The 15,602-nt window shown below is 44.5% G+C and overlaps 1 protein-coding gene across 1 annotated transcript in view; it reads left to right on the plus strand.

Annotated features, from left to right (window-relative positions):
- RECK (reversion inducing cysteine rich protein with kazal motifs) overlaps nucleotides 1-2,439 on the plus strand; it is a 75,446-nt gene extending 73,007 nt beyond the window's left edge. Inside the window, exon 21 of the mRNA XM_059925069.1 lies at nucleotides 819-2,439. Coding sequence (XP_059781052.1) covers nucleotides 819-1,040 — 222 coding nt within the window. The 3' untranslated portion in view covers nucleotides 1,041-2,439. The remainder of the gene's footprint in view (nucleotides 1-818) is intronic.
- The last annotated feature ends 13,163 nt before the right edge of the window (nucleotides 2,440-15,602 follow it).

Consider the following 15,602-nt stretch of genomic DNA (forward strand, 5'->3'; position numbering starts at 1 on the left):
CATGTTGTGCAGCCATCCTGTTACTTTCAAGTTTGGAGGACCTGGGAGGGGGCGAGGGCAGGAGGAAGGAAAGCATGGCAGTCTCTGAGGGACGGAGCTGCACCAGGTTAGCAGCGGCCAACAGAACGCAAAGGAGTGGGAGAGGGGAGAGGTTGAGATGCTGTGACTCAGAGCGTGCAGAGATGGAAGGCATCTGCTCATCGTCCAGACGAGGAGGCGGCTGAGGCCCAGGGAAGGCAGGGACTGACACAGGTCACACAGTAACAAAGCCGGAACCGACTCCTGTCTCCCGAGGGCTGTGCTCCCACTGGGGAGGAGGAGCCCCCCAGCGCTGGTCTTATGGGCCGGCTCACAATCTAGAGGTGAACTTCACTCAGGAGGCCCAAGTTTCAGCATCAACATAGTAAGGGCTCCAGTGAAGGGGGTGAATACAGCCGTTTATAAACTGCCACAATTAGGAAGCTCATTAAGTCTAATTGCTTTCCTCCTGATGTGTGGGTGGGCATTGAAAGGCCACTCCCTGTGACTATGTTTAAGCATGAAAAGATAACTTCTAAGCGTGGAGAAGGGGTGAACAGGATTGTGGGAAAAGAAAGGGCAGTGGCAGTGTGGGTCATGGCTTTTTTCATTTGATTTCCATTGATGCAGTTATTTTTTGTGTAATAAATTAAGACTATTAAAATGTTACTTTGGGTAAGAAAAGAAGGACAAAGAGAAAGCGTATTCCTGGTGTTGGGATATTTGTGGAATTTGTCTGACTTGACCTTTTCATGGATTCTGTGATTTTATATTAAAAGAATCTGATTATCCTCTCTCAGATTGAGGCTTGCAATAAGGAAGCAGAGAAGATCGAATCCCTTATCAACTCCGACAGCCCTACTCTGGCGGCCCACGTCCCTCTGTCCGCCCTCATCATTTCTCAGGTGCAGGTCTCCAGCAGCGTGCTTTCTGCTGCTGCCAGGGCCCAGCCTCCCTGCCACTCCCACCTCTTCCTCCTCAGCCTGGGTCTCGCCTTGCACAGGGTCTGGACACACAACTGACTGCCCGTGAAAAGTGCAAATTATTCCTCGATCTAATCTTTCTACTTTGGAAAAGACGTACAGGACTGCTGGTTTATAGTTGAATAGTGGCCAAGTCAAAGCACTTGTCACCTCTAACCTCTATGCACCACACAGTATTTTTGTTAATCACCAGTGTTAGTAAGGGTTTTGTTTTGTTTCTACAAATGTTACGATACATTCTTCCAAATACTAATGAAAAGAGGATGTCTCCTTCTGGCAGATCACTGCCTTACAATTTACATTTTGCTCATTAGATGGGTCCCCCACTCTAAAACAAATTCTATATCATTGGTAAATGAGATGATCACATTTTAGAAAGATAACTCACTTTACTATGGGCTTCGTATCACAAAAACTTCATTTCCAAGTTCTTTTTAGTATTAAAGTGCCCCTAGAGTGTGTGTGTTTGTTTACAGATATTCCCTACTCTGTCTAGAAGTGAGGGGTCACAGCAAAGAGCCACTGCTATTAGAGTATGAAATAAAGATAAGGCATCTTTGGAATTATCATATAAATCATCATGCAAATTTAATTTACAGAAATCTAATTCAGGAATCCATTTAATGTGGTAAGCAAAAGCAAGCTAAGTAAATGGCACTCATATAATATATTGTAAGTGACAGTCTCAGTGGTTCCTAATGTGTGTCTGTGACTTTTGTGAAAGGGAGAAGTCATATCCCATCAAAGCGACTTGTATTATGCATTTTTATATTAACCAGATGTATATTCTTTGGTATCATCCAAGTTAAATTTAGAGTTTTTAAAAATCGACCTTTAAACCAATTGCTGCTACTTATGTAATTGCCAAAAAGTGAAATAATTAGTAGTTCATGTAAATAATACATGATTTTTCTATTTTATTATGAAGAAGGTGAATAGCCATATTTGTAAAATGACAATCATGTGTGTTAACCCAGTACTTTCCGTTCATGAAGACACATTTGCTTTTTGTGATATGCACAGTGTAGATAAGTGTTCTGTTTGACTTTCTTTTTTGATATAGAATTATAAAGAATTGTGGTTTATATATTTAAAAGTGTCAATCTAAGTTTGAAAATGTTTGCATGTTGTCTAAGAAATTGAATACTTTGAATGTGTTTCACAGTTTGAAATAAGCTATTCAGTGTAATACTTCTTGTTTATATGCACCTAAACTTAGATTTTACATGAAGTGTTTTTTTCAGTGTTATATGTACCTTCTGAAAAATATAGGGATATGCATATTATACCAAAATGTTGTTTAAAAGTGGGCACTTAAAGCTTTCAAAATTTCTCAGTGGTGATGTAGCATGTTTGTTGCAATTGCTTTTTCTATATAAATGTCTTCAATGCAATATACTGGAAAGCTTTTCTATTTTAATAAAATAATTTTATATGATTATGTGTATTTCCAAGCAATGTGCACATTTTAAATGAAACCACTGATCATTCTTGGGCAAGCTATGTCCTTTGCTTTGGAATAAGAAGTTATGGGAGTGTTATTACTCCAAACCTGGGAAAGCGGAGCAGCTGGAACAGAGCTGGTCAGAGCAGACCCAGGCGTGACCAGAGGCCAGGCTGTGGCAGAAAGTCAAGTACAAAGACTCCAGCTTTAGGTCTTCAGGACCGAGAGAGCTTCAGGTCCTCCAAGACCAGGAACAGACTAGGGAGTTCTACTCCCCACTGCCTCGGCCCAATATTCCAGCCCCAGGATATGTCCTGGGAAAAAGAGAACTGATCAGCCGGTCTGAAAGGTTCTGTCAGTCAGTGGAGGCTAAAGCCCCAAGCCTCCATCTTGCTCCCATCACATGTCTGCTGTAGGTCAGTTGAGCTTCTTCTCTATACTGTCTTCACTTCTGGACCCACCCAGTGTCCTCACAAAGAGAAGAAGGAGACGAAGAAAACCACAACTGGCCCTTAGGTCTCTGCTCAGAAGCGACACTGTCGTTTCTGCCTACGTCTTACCAGCCCAAGCAAGTCACTCCCGAGTTCAAAAGGTAGGGATGCATCGTCTTCTGGTGTGTGTGTGTATGTGTGCGTGTGTTGGCGGGAGGCAGTAGGGAAGGAGTTGGGGGCGGGACCATGAGTATTGTGAACAATGATACAGTATACTGCAGAGGCCCTTTCTCATCAGGATAGGACAATAGCCAGGACTGACTAAATTTCTTATTAAAAAAGCAGTAGAATGAGAGTGGTGCTTGGGTTTGGGGGAGGGGGAATATCAAGGGAGGAAAAGATCTAAAGGTTGGTCCTGCCCTGAGGACACAATCACACAATCATGAGAACTCTGACGATAGATAGTCACTGGCCAAACAAGCCCAGTGCTGGTCAGTTCAGGAGACGGTGCTCCCCACTGGCCAGTGTCTGTGGTGATCACAGCCAGGCTGCCTCATGGACAGGGTGCCAGTGGCTTCCTGGCCTTGAAGCAGGACAGAGCCCCTGCTGGTTGGCTCTGCCCTAGTGTGTCAGGCAGGCTAATAGAGGCCCTGTGGGAGACAGCGGGGCTGTGGGAGAGAGAGAAATGAGGCCCATGCGCCCCTGTAATTCTGCCAGGACCTAGTAGCGGGGGGGCCTGGAAGTCCAGGAGAAAACGGTTCTGCAGGATGGGGACAATTTAGCAGGTGAGGTAACTGCATGAAAAGGGGACTCCAGAGAAAGATTCAGAGGCTCCTATGGCCATGGGTGATGAGGCCAAGGCACTAGGAAACAGATGAGATGGCCCCCTATCCAGCCTACAGGAAGTAACTGGACAGGAATGGACCCTAGGAGAGTCATAGGCCTGGCCTGGGTCACATGCTCACCTCTGTGGCAGAGAAGGAAAATCAGGAGAGCTTCAGCCCCACCTAAACCAGATGGAATGGATTTCTCACAGGAAACAGCTCAGTTCCTAGAAGAAAGCTTCTGCTAGATGTGTCCTCTGGGCTGTGTGCATCTCTCACAGGCCATTAGCCCCCAAACCAGTTCAGCCTGGGAGCACACAGCTATGCCTCGCCCTCAGGCCGGGTGCACACCTGGAGCTGTCAAACCGTCAGCCACCAGAACCCAGGAACAACCAACAGGGTCCCTGTGAGACCGACCTATTGAAAAATGGAATTATCCAAAGTGATTGATAATAAAGTAATTGTTATCCACAGAGCAAAAGTGCCAACCAAAAGGAGAGACTGTGATGAGTGCAGAAATTTTAAATCAGTGCATAAAGAAGCAAGCCAACTTGGGGAAGATTTTGTTTGCCTCCTGGATGCCTCGCTCCAGAGCAAGCTCTATCAGGGAGCTTCCCAAGGGCTCTGGGACAGAGGACCCGGGCTTAAGACTTGATTGTCACTGGATGACACTAAATTGTTAGTCTCTCCTAAGTCATTTTTCTGTAAACCAGGGACAGCAAATGCATGTCATTCATGCCACCAAATCGTCATTTGATGTCCATGGTAAAGTGATCAGGGCTCCGTCATGGTCTCCTGGTGGTTGTCTCCGCTCCAAGCCGAGCTTCAAGCACAGCGTTCTGAGCGAGAAAAAAAGGGGACGAGAGTCGTGGTGCCTTCTTTTCCTGCCAGCACCTCTTATGAGTAAGAAAAAACATCTCTCAGAAATCCCTCAACAGTTGTCCCTTGTATTTCCTTCAGGATCAGGTAATATTCCCAACCCTAGTCAGTTGGCCAAGGGGAGCAGGATAGCCGTAGCTGGCTAGTCAGGGGTTGTACACACTGCTGCCCCAACCAAGTCGAGGTGCAGGAGGACAAGAGTAAGATGGTCAGGGCCGCCAACAGCATTCGCCTTAAGATAAAGCCAGTTTTTTGCAGTCTCAACTTGTTAGAGTATAAATATGAAAAGTTTTGTTTTTCCAGTAATTGCCTCCAGCTGTTCTAGGTGGACCCCTATTTCTAACTAGGTAGCAGAACCCCATAAGAACAACTCTCTGATTTCATAACTTTAGTGCTTTCCTCCAGTTACTTAAACAGCCTCACTTCATTTCTCAGGCCTCTGTCCTGGTTATTTTAAATCTTCAATCCCATATCCAATGCGAAGGCCTCTTCCACCTCCTCTGGCCTAGATGCTTGCTTAGAGTAGGGGGCGTGGCAGGGATGGTCTTTTTGCAGCCAACAGAGGCAAGGCTTACTTCTCAGTGCGTCGGTGAGCTTGTCCTGGTGTCCCTAGTGGCATCAGTCACAGACATTAGGATGTCTTCAGTACAAACTGTGGGACATTAGTTTCTAGTAAGAAAACTTGTCAACCAAGAGCTGAGTGGTCTTGCCCTCAGCTATGGTTTGCCTGTACAAGACAGGAATAGGTAACCTTATTGTACAATGTGTCATGGGAAGTGTGAGGAGGGGGAGAGAAAATCTAATAAGGAGCAGACAGAAGTCTTCCCAGGGCGCTTGATTTGAGCTGGGCCTGGTAGAAATAGGGATGCTTTGCCAGATTGCTTTGAGGTGCGGCATTCTAAGTAGAAGGTACGGCTTAAGCAAAGATACAGAAGCAGGAGAGTCTGGGTTCATCCCAGTGGTAGCGCAGTGGAGCTGACAACTTGGGGAGGGTTGGTGAGGGGAGGTATAAGGCAGGTCATGTGTGCAGCCTTGAATGCCAGACCAGAATGGCACCCAAAGCCTCTGGCCTTGCCTTCCCAGCTATACTGGCTGACTGGATAGCTCCGGTGTATGTAGGACTGTGGCCGTCCAACTTCAGTGTCCAGAGAGACCCTCAAGATCACCCACTGATCTTGTTATGGGGCTGTGCTCCCTTCCCCTCTGTCCTGTGAACATCCTGGACTCTACTGAGGAAACATTAACTGAGCCTGGCTGGGTGCCAGGCTTCCCCTCGGCCTGGTACCCTCCCTCAGGGTTCAGCCTGGGTCTGTTTCAGCTCCACCTTGGGAAGAAAGTTAAACCCGCCAACAACACTGATAGTCTTGACACAAAATCCATAGAAGACATTTTATTTTCCTTCATTTGATTGAATGGTTTTCCTCTAGCCCTGGCTGATGGGAGTCGAACCCATACATTCCCACAGAGGGAACTGTATTTCTCAAAGGGACCAGAGGCCCTGCTCCTCTCGCCCTCCCTCCCAGCTGCGTGTGAGCTTTGCCAGGCGAGGGAAGGGGAACGCTGAGGGATCATTCCTAAGGAAATTCCTTTCCCCAGTCCAGCAATCTTGGAGCTGGGGAGCGGACATCCATTTTGTAGACAGAGGGCAGTAGACTCAGAAAGCAATATTAGCCCAGGGTCACACTGCGAGTCAGGGCAGAGCCAAGCCTGAGGCCAGGTCTGGGCTTTCCCTGGCACAAGGCAGCCGGGCAGGATTTGTGTTCTCAGGGATGGAGCCAGCCATGCAGGAGAGCTCCGTGAAGGTGGACACCAGGAGTGGCCCGAGTGAACTAGGTTCAGCAGCAGGTCAGGCTGATAAGGCAGGCACCTGAGTGGAGTCTGACAGGTCCAAGGAGCAACAGGGATCATAAAAGTAACAGACACAGCTCTCCTGCCCTTTCTGTGGCAGAAAACGGTACACAGAGAGGGCACGTGCTGAGTCTAAGATCTGGTTAGGTTCTCAGGAAGTTAGGCTGGCGGGGGTAAGGGTGAGGCAGGAAGCCTTCACATGGGGAAGCGTGTTAACACCCCTGCCCCCAGCTCCACCCACTCTTTCATTTTTCCTAAATGAAATTCTATTGTTTTCTTAATGTAAAAAATAACCTGTGTGCATTCCCCCAAATACCTGGAAATATAAACAAAGGAAAAAGTCACCCTCAATGCACCTTCCTTCCCCTGCCTCTACCAATGAGTGCAGAATCCTTCTAGAGCTGTCTCTGTACCTAGTTGGGGCAGGGTCCTTCCTCTGTGTGCGTGGGAGCACAGGTGGTTACCTCAGGACCATGGTTTCATATCTGGGACGTTGCCTGCTGGTTGGCACTTCCCTGCCTGCTGGTTCGCAGGTGGAAGCTGCATCTCGGCCAGAACCTCGCCAGGTCATCAGCTGTCCTATTCCTGAAGCCTGCCTCACTGTTTCCCTGGACAATCTCCCTCTGACCTCTGCTGGAGATGTGAACCGCAGTTTTACTAAGGAGTCATGGAGGCATTTATGTTGGTCAAGACCCAGCAGGAAAACAGGTGGCCCACCCAAATCAGGATAATTTGCGGAAGGCTTAATAAAGGGACTATTTACAAAGGTGTGAGCAGGATGTAAGAAACCACAGGAAGAGTGCAGGGCATGAGCTATGACATGGGGCTGTTAGCACCCCTTGGCCCAAATCAGTGAGGTGGTTACCAGAACCCAAGGAGAGTGCTGCATGGAGGAGGCGTCCTGCCCCTCCCTCAGGTCTCCTCCCATTGCTGAACCCTGTCAGAAGCCAGAGGACAAGGGAGCCTGCTGCAACTATACAGGTCAGCCTTCCCAGCAGAGAGCAGGGCGCGGAGTCAATTTAGGGAAGGAAGTGGAGCAAAAGAAGACACCAGCACAACAGACCAGGGCAATGCCAAGTAAGAGGACGGGAGATGTGACAGTATCTGCCCCCTCATTCCAGTGCACCCCCCTCTTGATTTAAACTTTTGGAGGGGTCCCGCTGAGCACGCCTACCTTCCTGACCTCACTCAGCCTCCGCAGTTCCTCTCTATCCTCCTCTCATAGCCCTTCTTCATGCCCACATTTCCCAGACTCTCTCCCCAGCTCCCCACCCCTCCACGACCTAGAAAGGATCCAGGCCCTCTGCCCCTTCCTGAGTCACACAAACGCACTCCCAGCCTGTAGCACTTCAGGCAGGAGCAGAGTTACGGGCTGCGCTTGTTCAGGCTATGGCAGAACACTTCCCCTCCCAAGCAGAGGACCAGGCTTCAGGATCCAGCTCACCTTCCCCATCAGCAAGGAGCTGCCCAAGAGCAAGTACCCTCCTCAACGTGAGTATTCATTTTCTTCCTAAAGCAGCCCAGGCTGTCGCATGTAAAGGGACAAAATCCTCATAATAAAATGAATTTGATCATGTGTCTAGTGAAATAAGTCTATACTTGGGTGCTTTTAAAATGGGTTGCTGGCTTTCTGGGGTCTCTATTATAACAGCACTAATCCCATTCATGAGGACTCTACCTTCATGACCTAATCACCTCCCAAAGGCCCCATCTCCAAATTCCAGCATATTGGGGGATTAGGTTTCAACATATGAATATCAGCAGGACACAAACATTGTCTACAGCAATACAGTTATCAGTAAGAAGGGATTTTCCTTGAAGTCCCTTTATTTTCAAATCAAAGAGGTATCAAGTGATAAGTCACGGGGACTTCCCTGGTGGTCCAGTGGTTAAGAATCCACCTTCCAATTCAGAGGACACGGGTTTGATCCCTGGTTGGGGAACTAAGATCCCACATGCCACGGGGCAACTAAGCCAAAACTAAAGAAGCCCGTGTGCCGCAGCTAGAGAAGCCTGCGTACTGCAATGAAGAGCCTGTATACCGCAATGAAGAAAAGACCCAGTGCAGACCAAAAAAAAAAAAAAAAGTAATAAATCGCTACCTATAGACACTTTTCTCAGCCCTTTGATGGTGAAGCTTCTCTCTTTACTGGTTTCCAAGCTCTGGGCAGAGAGTCGGGTGTGTCCCCTCTCTTAAGAAGGGGATACAGTAAGAGACTCATCTAGAGTTTGGCTCCATTGATATGCTGTGGCGACTGCTTCTCTCCCTTCCACCTTCTTACCTTCCTTTGCTTATCCAAGTTTGACAGCAATGCCATCTAACTACAGCTTTTCTTTCCATCTGGAACACTGAGAGATAAACTTGGTCTGTATGTTAACAGGAATACATACTACAAATCAGCAAAATGTAAAATCTAGCAAACACTCCATGCTTGGTTATATCTTACATCTATTATCTCATGGAACTAGTACAGCTTAAGCCTTGTGTATCATGCTCTTCTACTGATGGTTCCCACTGGAAGAATTATCATGTGAAAAATGACCAAGAAGGTTCCTAGACCATTTTCTCAAGATTGTCCAAGGATTCCTTTCACACAAGCATAGTGGTCAAGTGTTTTAAATGAATTACCTCATGCAATTCTCACAACCTCTCTCTGAGATAAATAGTATTATTAATATCATTTACAGTTGATGCAATTAAGGCTTGAGGAGATTAAATAATTTCTCCAAGGTCACATGGCTGGTAAGTAGCAGAGTAAGGATATTTTGAATTTAGGTCTAATTCAAAGCTATACTCATATTTATTATACTGTGTATTTTCCTCTAAGTACAGCTTTGGCTGCATCCCATATATTTTCTAACAACAATAACAAAGAGAGCCTAACCCAATAACATAAGGAGATTTTCTGCCAAGGTTTTTCTTTCCCCCACTTTTCTAGTTGCCATGGCCTTCTACCCATTGAACTATTACAATGAATTTTTTATTCCAAATAACTCTGCAGATCAAGACCCAAAGGCTGAAGGGCTTAAAGCATTATACATATCTTAAACCATAGTTTAGGGAAGAATTCATAAGAATATAAGACTTTAGACACTGAGAAGGGCTGAATCATGGAGTGCAGCACACTCTGGGGAAGCATTTAGGACAGAAACAAAATTTCCCTTTCTGAAAAGGGAGATATGGTAGACATCTTCTGGGTTTTGGCTGCTCAGCATGTGGAGAAGTTTCTGTATGAGTGTAAAAGATCTTGTATCTAACTATGGAAGCTGAAGGGGGGCAGACATTCCTCTGTTCTCTTTCTGAAAGCTTGTGTGAAGGCATGTGACTCAGGCTTAGCCAAACAGGTGCTCCTGCCCAAGAATCTGAGTCTGGAAGAGTTGACCCAGAGGTGTAGAGAGGGGCCAGGAAAGGTTCTGGATTGCTTGAATATTTATCCCCAAGAGACTAAAATAGGTATGACTGAGTTTCTGTCAATATGCAAGTTTAAGTTTTCTACCATCAGCAGAATTTGGACTAGATCTATACAGAGAAAAAGTTACCTTATTACATATCTAAATTGGGACTGTGAAATATTACACACACAAAAATAAGTGATTTTTAAAGAGTGCTTTTAAGTAGCATCTCATTTAATTAAAAAAATCCTCTAAGATAGGTATTACTGTCTTCTTTTCAAGCACCTGGATCATATCAGTCAGTGGGCAGCAGAGCCAGAACATGGATTTGGGCCACATGACTTCAAGTCCATGCCCCAGGCTCTTAACTGAGTATTCTAATTGCCATTCATCTCTGAACACCTGTTTTGACTTCACCTTTCAGTGCTCTAGGAGGGATTTTTAAAATTTTCTAAATAGTTCAAAATTTTTCAGTTAATCTTTTGTTAAATTTTAGTGTTATTATATTGTGTTCAGAAAATTTAACTGAACAGTTTTTACTTTCGGGAATTTATCATGGTTTACTTTAAGGCCTAATATTTGGTCAACCTTGCATTTGTTCCATAGAAATTTGAAAATAATGTTATCAAATAGAAATGGTCTTAACACAAATTAAAAGACAGATATTGTCAGACTGGATAAAAAGAAAGACCCAACTACATCTTGTCAACTACAAGCTAGACATTTTTTTTTTTTTTTTTTTTTACTTTATTTATTTATTTTATTTTATTTTTGGCTGTGTTGGGTCTTCGGTTCGTGCGAGGGCTTTCTCTAGTTGCGGCAAGCGGGGGCCACTCTTCATCGCGGTGCGCGAGCCTTTCACTATCGCAGCCCCTCCCGTTGCGGGGCACAGGCTCCAGACGCGCAGGCTCAGCAGTTGTGGCTCACGGGCCCAGCTGCTCCGTGGCACGTGGGATCTTCCCAGACCAGGGCTCGAACTCGTGTCCCCTGCATTAGCAGGCAAATTCTCAACCACTGCGCCACCAGGGAAGCCCCCAAGTTAGCCATTTTTAATGTAAAGAAAGAGCTGTGTTAAAAGTTAAAGAATGGAGTGGTGGTAAACATTTCTACAGTGCTTAATATTGTCAAGAACTGTTCTAAGTACTTCACATATATTAGATTTAGTGTGAACAATGTTGCAATAAAGCAAAAAGTATACAGTTTTTGCCTATGTGTGCAAATTTTGTCTTTTGTATGCTAGTCAATATATACAACCTTCCAAATAAGTCAATATCAAGTTTTATGCCAATAAGGCTATAATTCTATAAAACACAAAAGCAAAATGGTGTTTTGCTATGTAAAACAGTAGTCTTCTGGGTTGCTGAAAGAAGGAAGAAAAAGTTAAAGGATGCAAATTAAATGAACCTACTAACACTAATTAAAAGAAAGCTAGAACGATTATATTGATATCAGACAAAGTAGAGATTTCACAGGAAGGAGTATTGCCAGAGATAGCATCCTTGCATAATGACAAAGGAGTCAGTTTATCAAAATGATACATGAATTGTCAATATTTATGCTCCTTATTTGGAGCATTACCTTTTTATTTAAAGGTTCAAAGTACACGAAGCAAAACTGATTAGAATATAGAGGAGAAACAGACAAATTTACAATTATAGCTGAAACTTTCAACATCTCTCAATATTTGATAGAACAAGTAGACAAAAAATCAGTAAAGATATAAAAGACTTGAACAACACTATAATCAACTTTATCTAATTAGCATTTGTGGAATATTCTACCCAATAACAACAGAACACATAATCTTTTCAAGGGTACACAGAATATTTACCAAGATCACATTCTGGGCCATAAAACAACTCTCAGTAAGTGTAATAAAAGATTGAAATCATTAAACAATATTGTTTCCCAAATATTTAGAAACTAAATAGCATTTTTTTTTTTTTTTGGCTGTGTTGGGTCTTTGTTGCTGTGCGCGGGCTTTCTCTAGTTGTGGCGAGCGGGGGCTATTCTTCATTGTGGTGCGTGGGCTTCTCTTGTGCAGCGTGGGCTCTAGGCGTGTGGGCAGCACGCGGGCTCAGTAGTTGTGGGACACGGGCTTTGCTGCTCCGCAGCATGGTCTGGGATCTTCCCGGACCAGGGATCGAACCCGTGTCCCCTGCATTGACAGGCGAATTATTAACCACTGCACCACCAGGGAAGTCCCTAAATAACATTTTTAAATAACCCATAAGTCACAGGGAATAAGTCACGAGGGAAGTCAGAAATTATTTTGAACTGAATGAAAATGAAAACACAACATATCAAATTTGGTGACATGCAGCTAAAGACAGTCTTAGAGGGAAATTTATAGCACTAAATGCTTATGTTAGAAAAGAAGAAAGGTTTACTCAGACTTCCCTGGTGGTGTGGTGGTTAAGAATCCACCTGCCAATGCAGGGGACACGGGTTCGAACCTTGGTCCAGGAAGATCCCACATGCCGTGGAGCAACTAAGCCTGTGCACCACAATTACTGAGCCTGTGCTCTAGAGCCCTCAAGCCACAACTACTGAGCCTGTGTGCCACAACTACTGAAGCCTGCACGCCTAGAGCCTGTGCTCCACAACAAAGACAAGCCACCGCAATGAGAAGCCCATGTACCTCAATGAAGAGTAGGCCCTGCTTGCCACAACTAGAGAAAGCCTGCAGGCAGCAACAAAGACCCAAGGCAGACAAAAATTAATTAATTAACTATTTTAGAAAAAGAAGAAAGGCTTAAAATTAGTGACCTCAGCTTGCACCTTAAGAAACTGGAAAAAGAAGAACAAATTAAACCCAAAGTAAGTGTGTGTGTGTATATATATATATATACACGCATATATATTTATAAAGAGAAATCAATGAAATTGTAAATGGGAAAACAATAGTGAAAATCAGTTAACCCAAAAGCTGTTTTTCTGAGATCAATAGTACAGTTGATTCTCATTATTTGCAGTAATTATGCTTTATAAAGTTGCCGGGAACACTGAATTAGAGAATACTGAACCATTGCTCCTAGAGACAGTACAGGGTTAGGTTCCTGTGAGCTTCTAGTCACATTTTTTTTGTCCGACAATCAATAATAACCCTGATTTATGTGTGTCTCTGTTTAAAGACATTCTATTTAATATATATTGTTGATTCATCAACATTGGACTCATGGCCAACAGCACTATACCTCATGCCTGAAAGAAACTTATCTAATGTACATTTTCTTCTTAAGGCACACCACAGCCTTCTTGCACTTAGGAACACTAAACAGCACTTCAGCACTTCACTTGGGGGTCATTTTAAGGAGGAAAATCACCACCACCACCACCACCACCAAGAAAAAGTTACCAAAGCTCACTCAAGAAGAAATAGATCATCTGAAAAGTTCTATATCCATTAATAAAGCTGAATTTATCATTTAAACTGCCCCCCCAAAAAAGGACCTCCATGCCTAGATGGCTTCATTGATGATTTGCAGCAAATATTTAAGAAATAATACTAATTCTATACAAACTTCCAGAAAACAGGAGAACCCTTTCCAACTTACTTTATAAGGCCAGCATTACCCTGATACCCAAGTCTGAAAAAGACATTACAAGAATAGAAAACTAACTATAGATCAACATTCTACAAAACATATCTGAGAGGGATTAAAGAAGATATAAATAAACAGAAAGATATACCATGCTGGTAGATCAGCAAACTCAATATTGTTAAGAGGTAACAGTTCTTCCCAAGTTTATCTATAAATTCAAGGCAATCCCAATCAAAATCTCAGCAGGCTATTTTTAGTTGTTTTGTTTTAAAGTAATTGACAAGCTGATTTTTTAATTTACATGGAAATAAAAAGGACTTAAAAGGAACAAAACAACCTTGAAAAGAAAAAACGGGTAGATTTACACTATCTGATTTCAAGACATTATAAAGCTCTAGTAATCTAGACAGTGGGGTCTTAGTAAAAATAGGTATATAGATCAATGGAATAGAATAGAGAGCCCATATATATATATGGCCAGTTGGGAAAGAATAATCTTTTCAAGAAATTCTATTGGAGCAATTTGATATTTATATGCCAAATAAGAAAACAAAGAGAGAGACATAGAGAGAGAGAACTACAACCCTGACTTCACACCATACACCATAATCAAAATGAATGTAAGAGCTAAAACTGTAAAACTTCTAGAAGAAATATAGAAACTTTTCATGATCTTGGAGTAGGTAAGGAGTTCTTAAATAGGACATAAAACAAACAAAAAATAACTTGGGTCAAACACTCTTTCCATCTGACTTTTGTTGCCATATCTCTTTTCTCTGGGGCCAGCTAGGCAGTGACTCCCCTTCCAACCAGCCCAGGGCCCTTGGTAGGGGTCAACTTTGGCACTGACATAACTCCATTCAGCACACTGTCCCTTCCCCGTGCCTGCTGCTAAAGCCAGCTCTAAAGCCCACAGCATCCCACCCTGCACAGACTCCAAAGATGCCACTACTTAGGATTCTGTCCCCCACCCACTCTCAGGCTCTCACCTCTAGCCCTCAACTCTATACAAGGAGATGTGAGTGAAACTTGGTCCCCACATGGGCTTCCAGCTGTGCGCAGTGAGTGGCTCCACTGTGCTCAGCTATCTCAGCCCGTGCACCGCCTTGAAGTTTTGTTTACAATGGAAACTGCCTTCTAGAGATTCTAGAGGTGACATGGAATTCTTCCTACTGGGTTCATTTGGTCATTTCAATGGGGATCTGTTGGCAACATGGGAGAGGAATTGAACAGAGGGAATTAGACCCCCACCTAGCACCAGAAGTCTCTTTGGATTTAGAGTGGGCAGCAACTTGGTCCCCTCTGATGCTGTTTGAAAGTATGAAACTACAGTAAATGTATTTGCCTGACATAGGGGAGGGAGTAAAGACGGCAGTGCCCAGCCTTGCTGTTGCCCTACTGGACATCTGAAGCCCTTGGTGTTAAAAAGTCTACCCTTATAGGGACTTCGCTGGTGGCGCAGTGGTTAAGAATCTACCTGCCAATGTAGGGGACATGGGTTCGAGTCCTGGTCTGGGAAGATCCCACACGCTGCGGAGCAGCTAAGCCCGTGCACCACAACTACTGAGCCTGCACGCCGCAACTACTGAAGCCTGAGCGCCTAGAGCCCGTGCTCCGCAATGAGAAGCCCGTGCATCGCAACGAAGAGTAGCCCCCCGCTCGGCACAACTAGAGAAAGCCCGTGCGCAGCAACGAAGACCCAACGCAGCCAAACAAAAAAGAAAAAAAAAAAAGTCTACCCTTAAAATAAGCAAGTCAGAAAAAAAAAATAAATAAATAAGCAAGTCAGTTCACTTCAGTGCCCACTTATTGAAAGGTCTTAAAATTAGCTCCCTTCAATTAGGGTTTACTGAGCCCCTTCCCCAAAAAGGAGTTACTCTGCGGAATCTCACACAGGTGCCCCAGGCTATGTCTTTATTCCCCACTCTTCTCACACGGGGTGGGGCTGTGACTGAGACCAAGTCTCCCCAGTGCCAGGTGTGTACTGACCACTGCCCCAAGGCCAGAAAAGGTCAGGACCTCTGGAAGTTGAAGGGACCCATACGCCCTGAGGGAAGGGTAGTACTTGAACCGGCAGAGATGGGCCAGCAGCCCAGGCTGACGGAACAGCCTGAGGAAGGCAAGGAGGCGAGGAATCTCAGAACATGTTTGGGGAATATCAGAAAGTCTACTTTGGGGAATTCCCTGGCGGTCCAGTGGTTAGGACTCAGCGCTTTCGCTGCCAGGCCGGGTTGGAT

The sequence above is a fragment of the Balaenoptera ricei genome, chromosome 6 (assembly GCF_028023285.1).
Source record: "Balaenoptera ricei isolate mBalRic1 chromosome 6, mBalRic1.hap2, whole genome shotgun sequence".
Classification (NCBI taxonomy): Eukaryota; Metazoa; Chordata; class Mammalia; order Artiodactyla; family Balaenopteridae; genus Balaenoptera; species Balaenoptera ricei.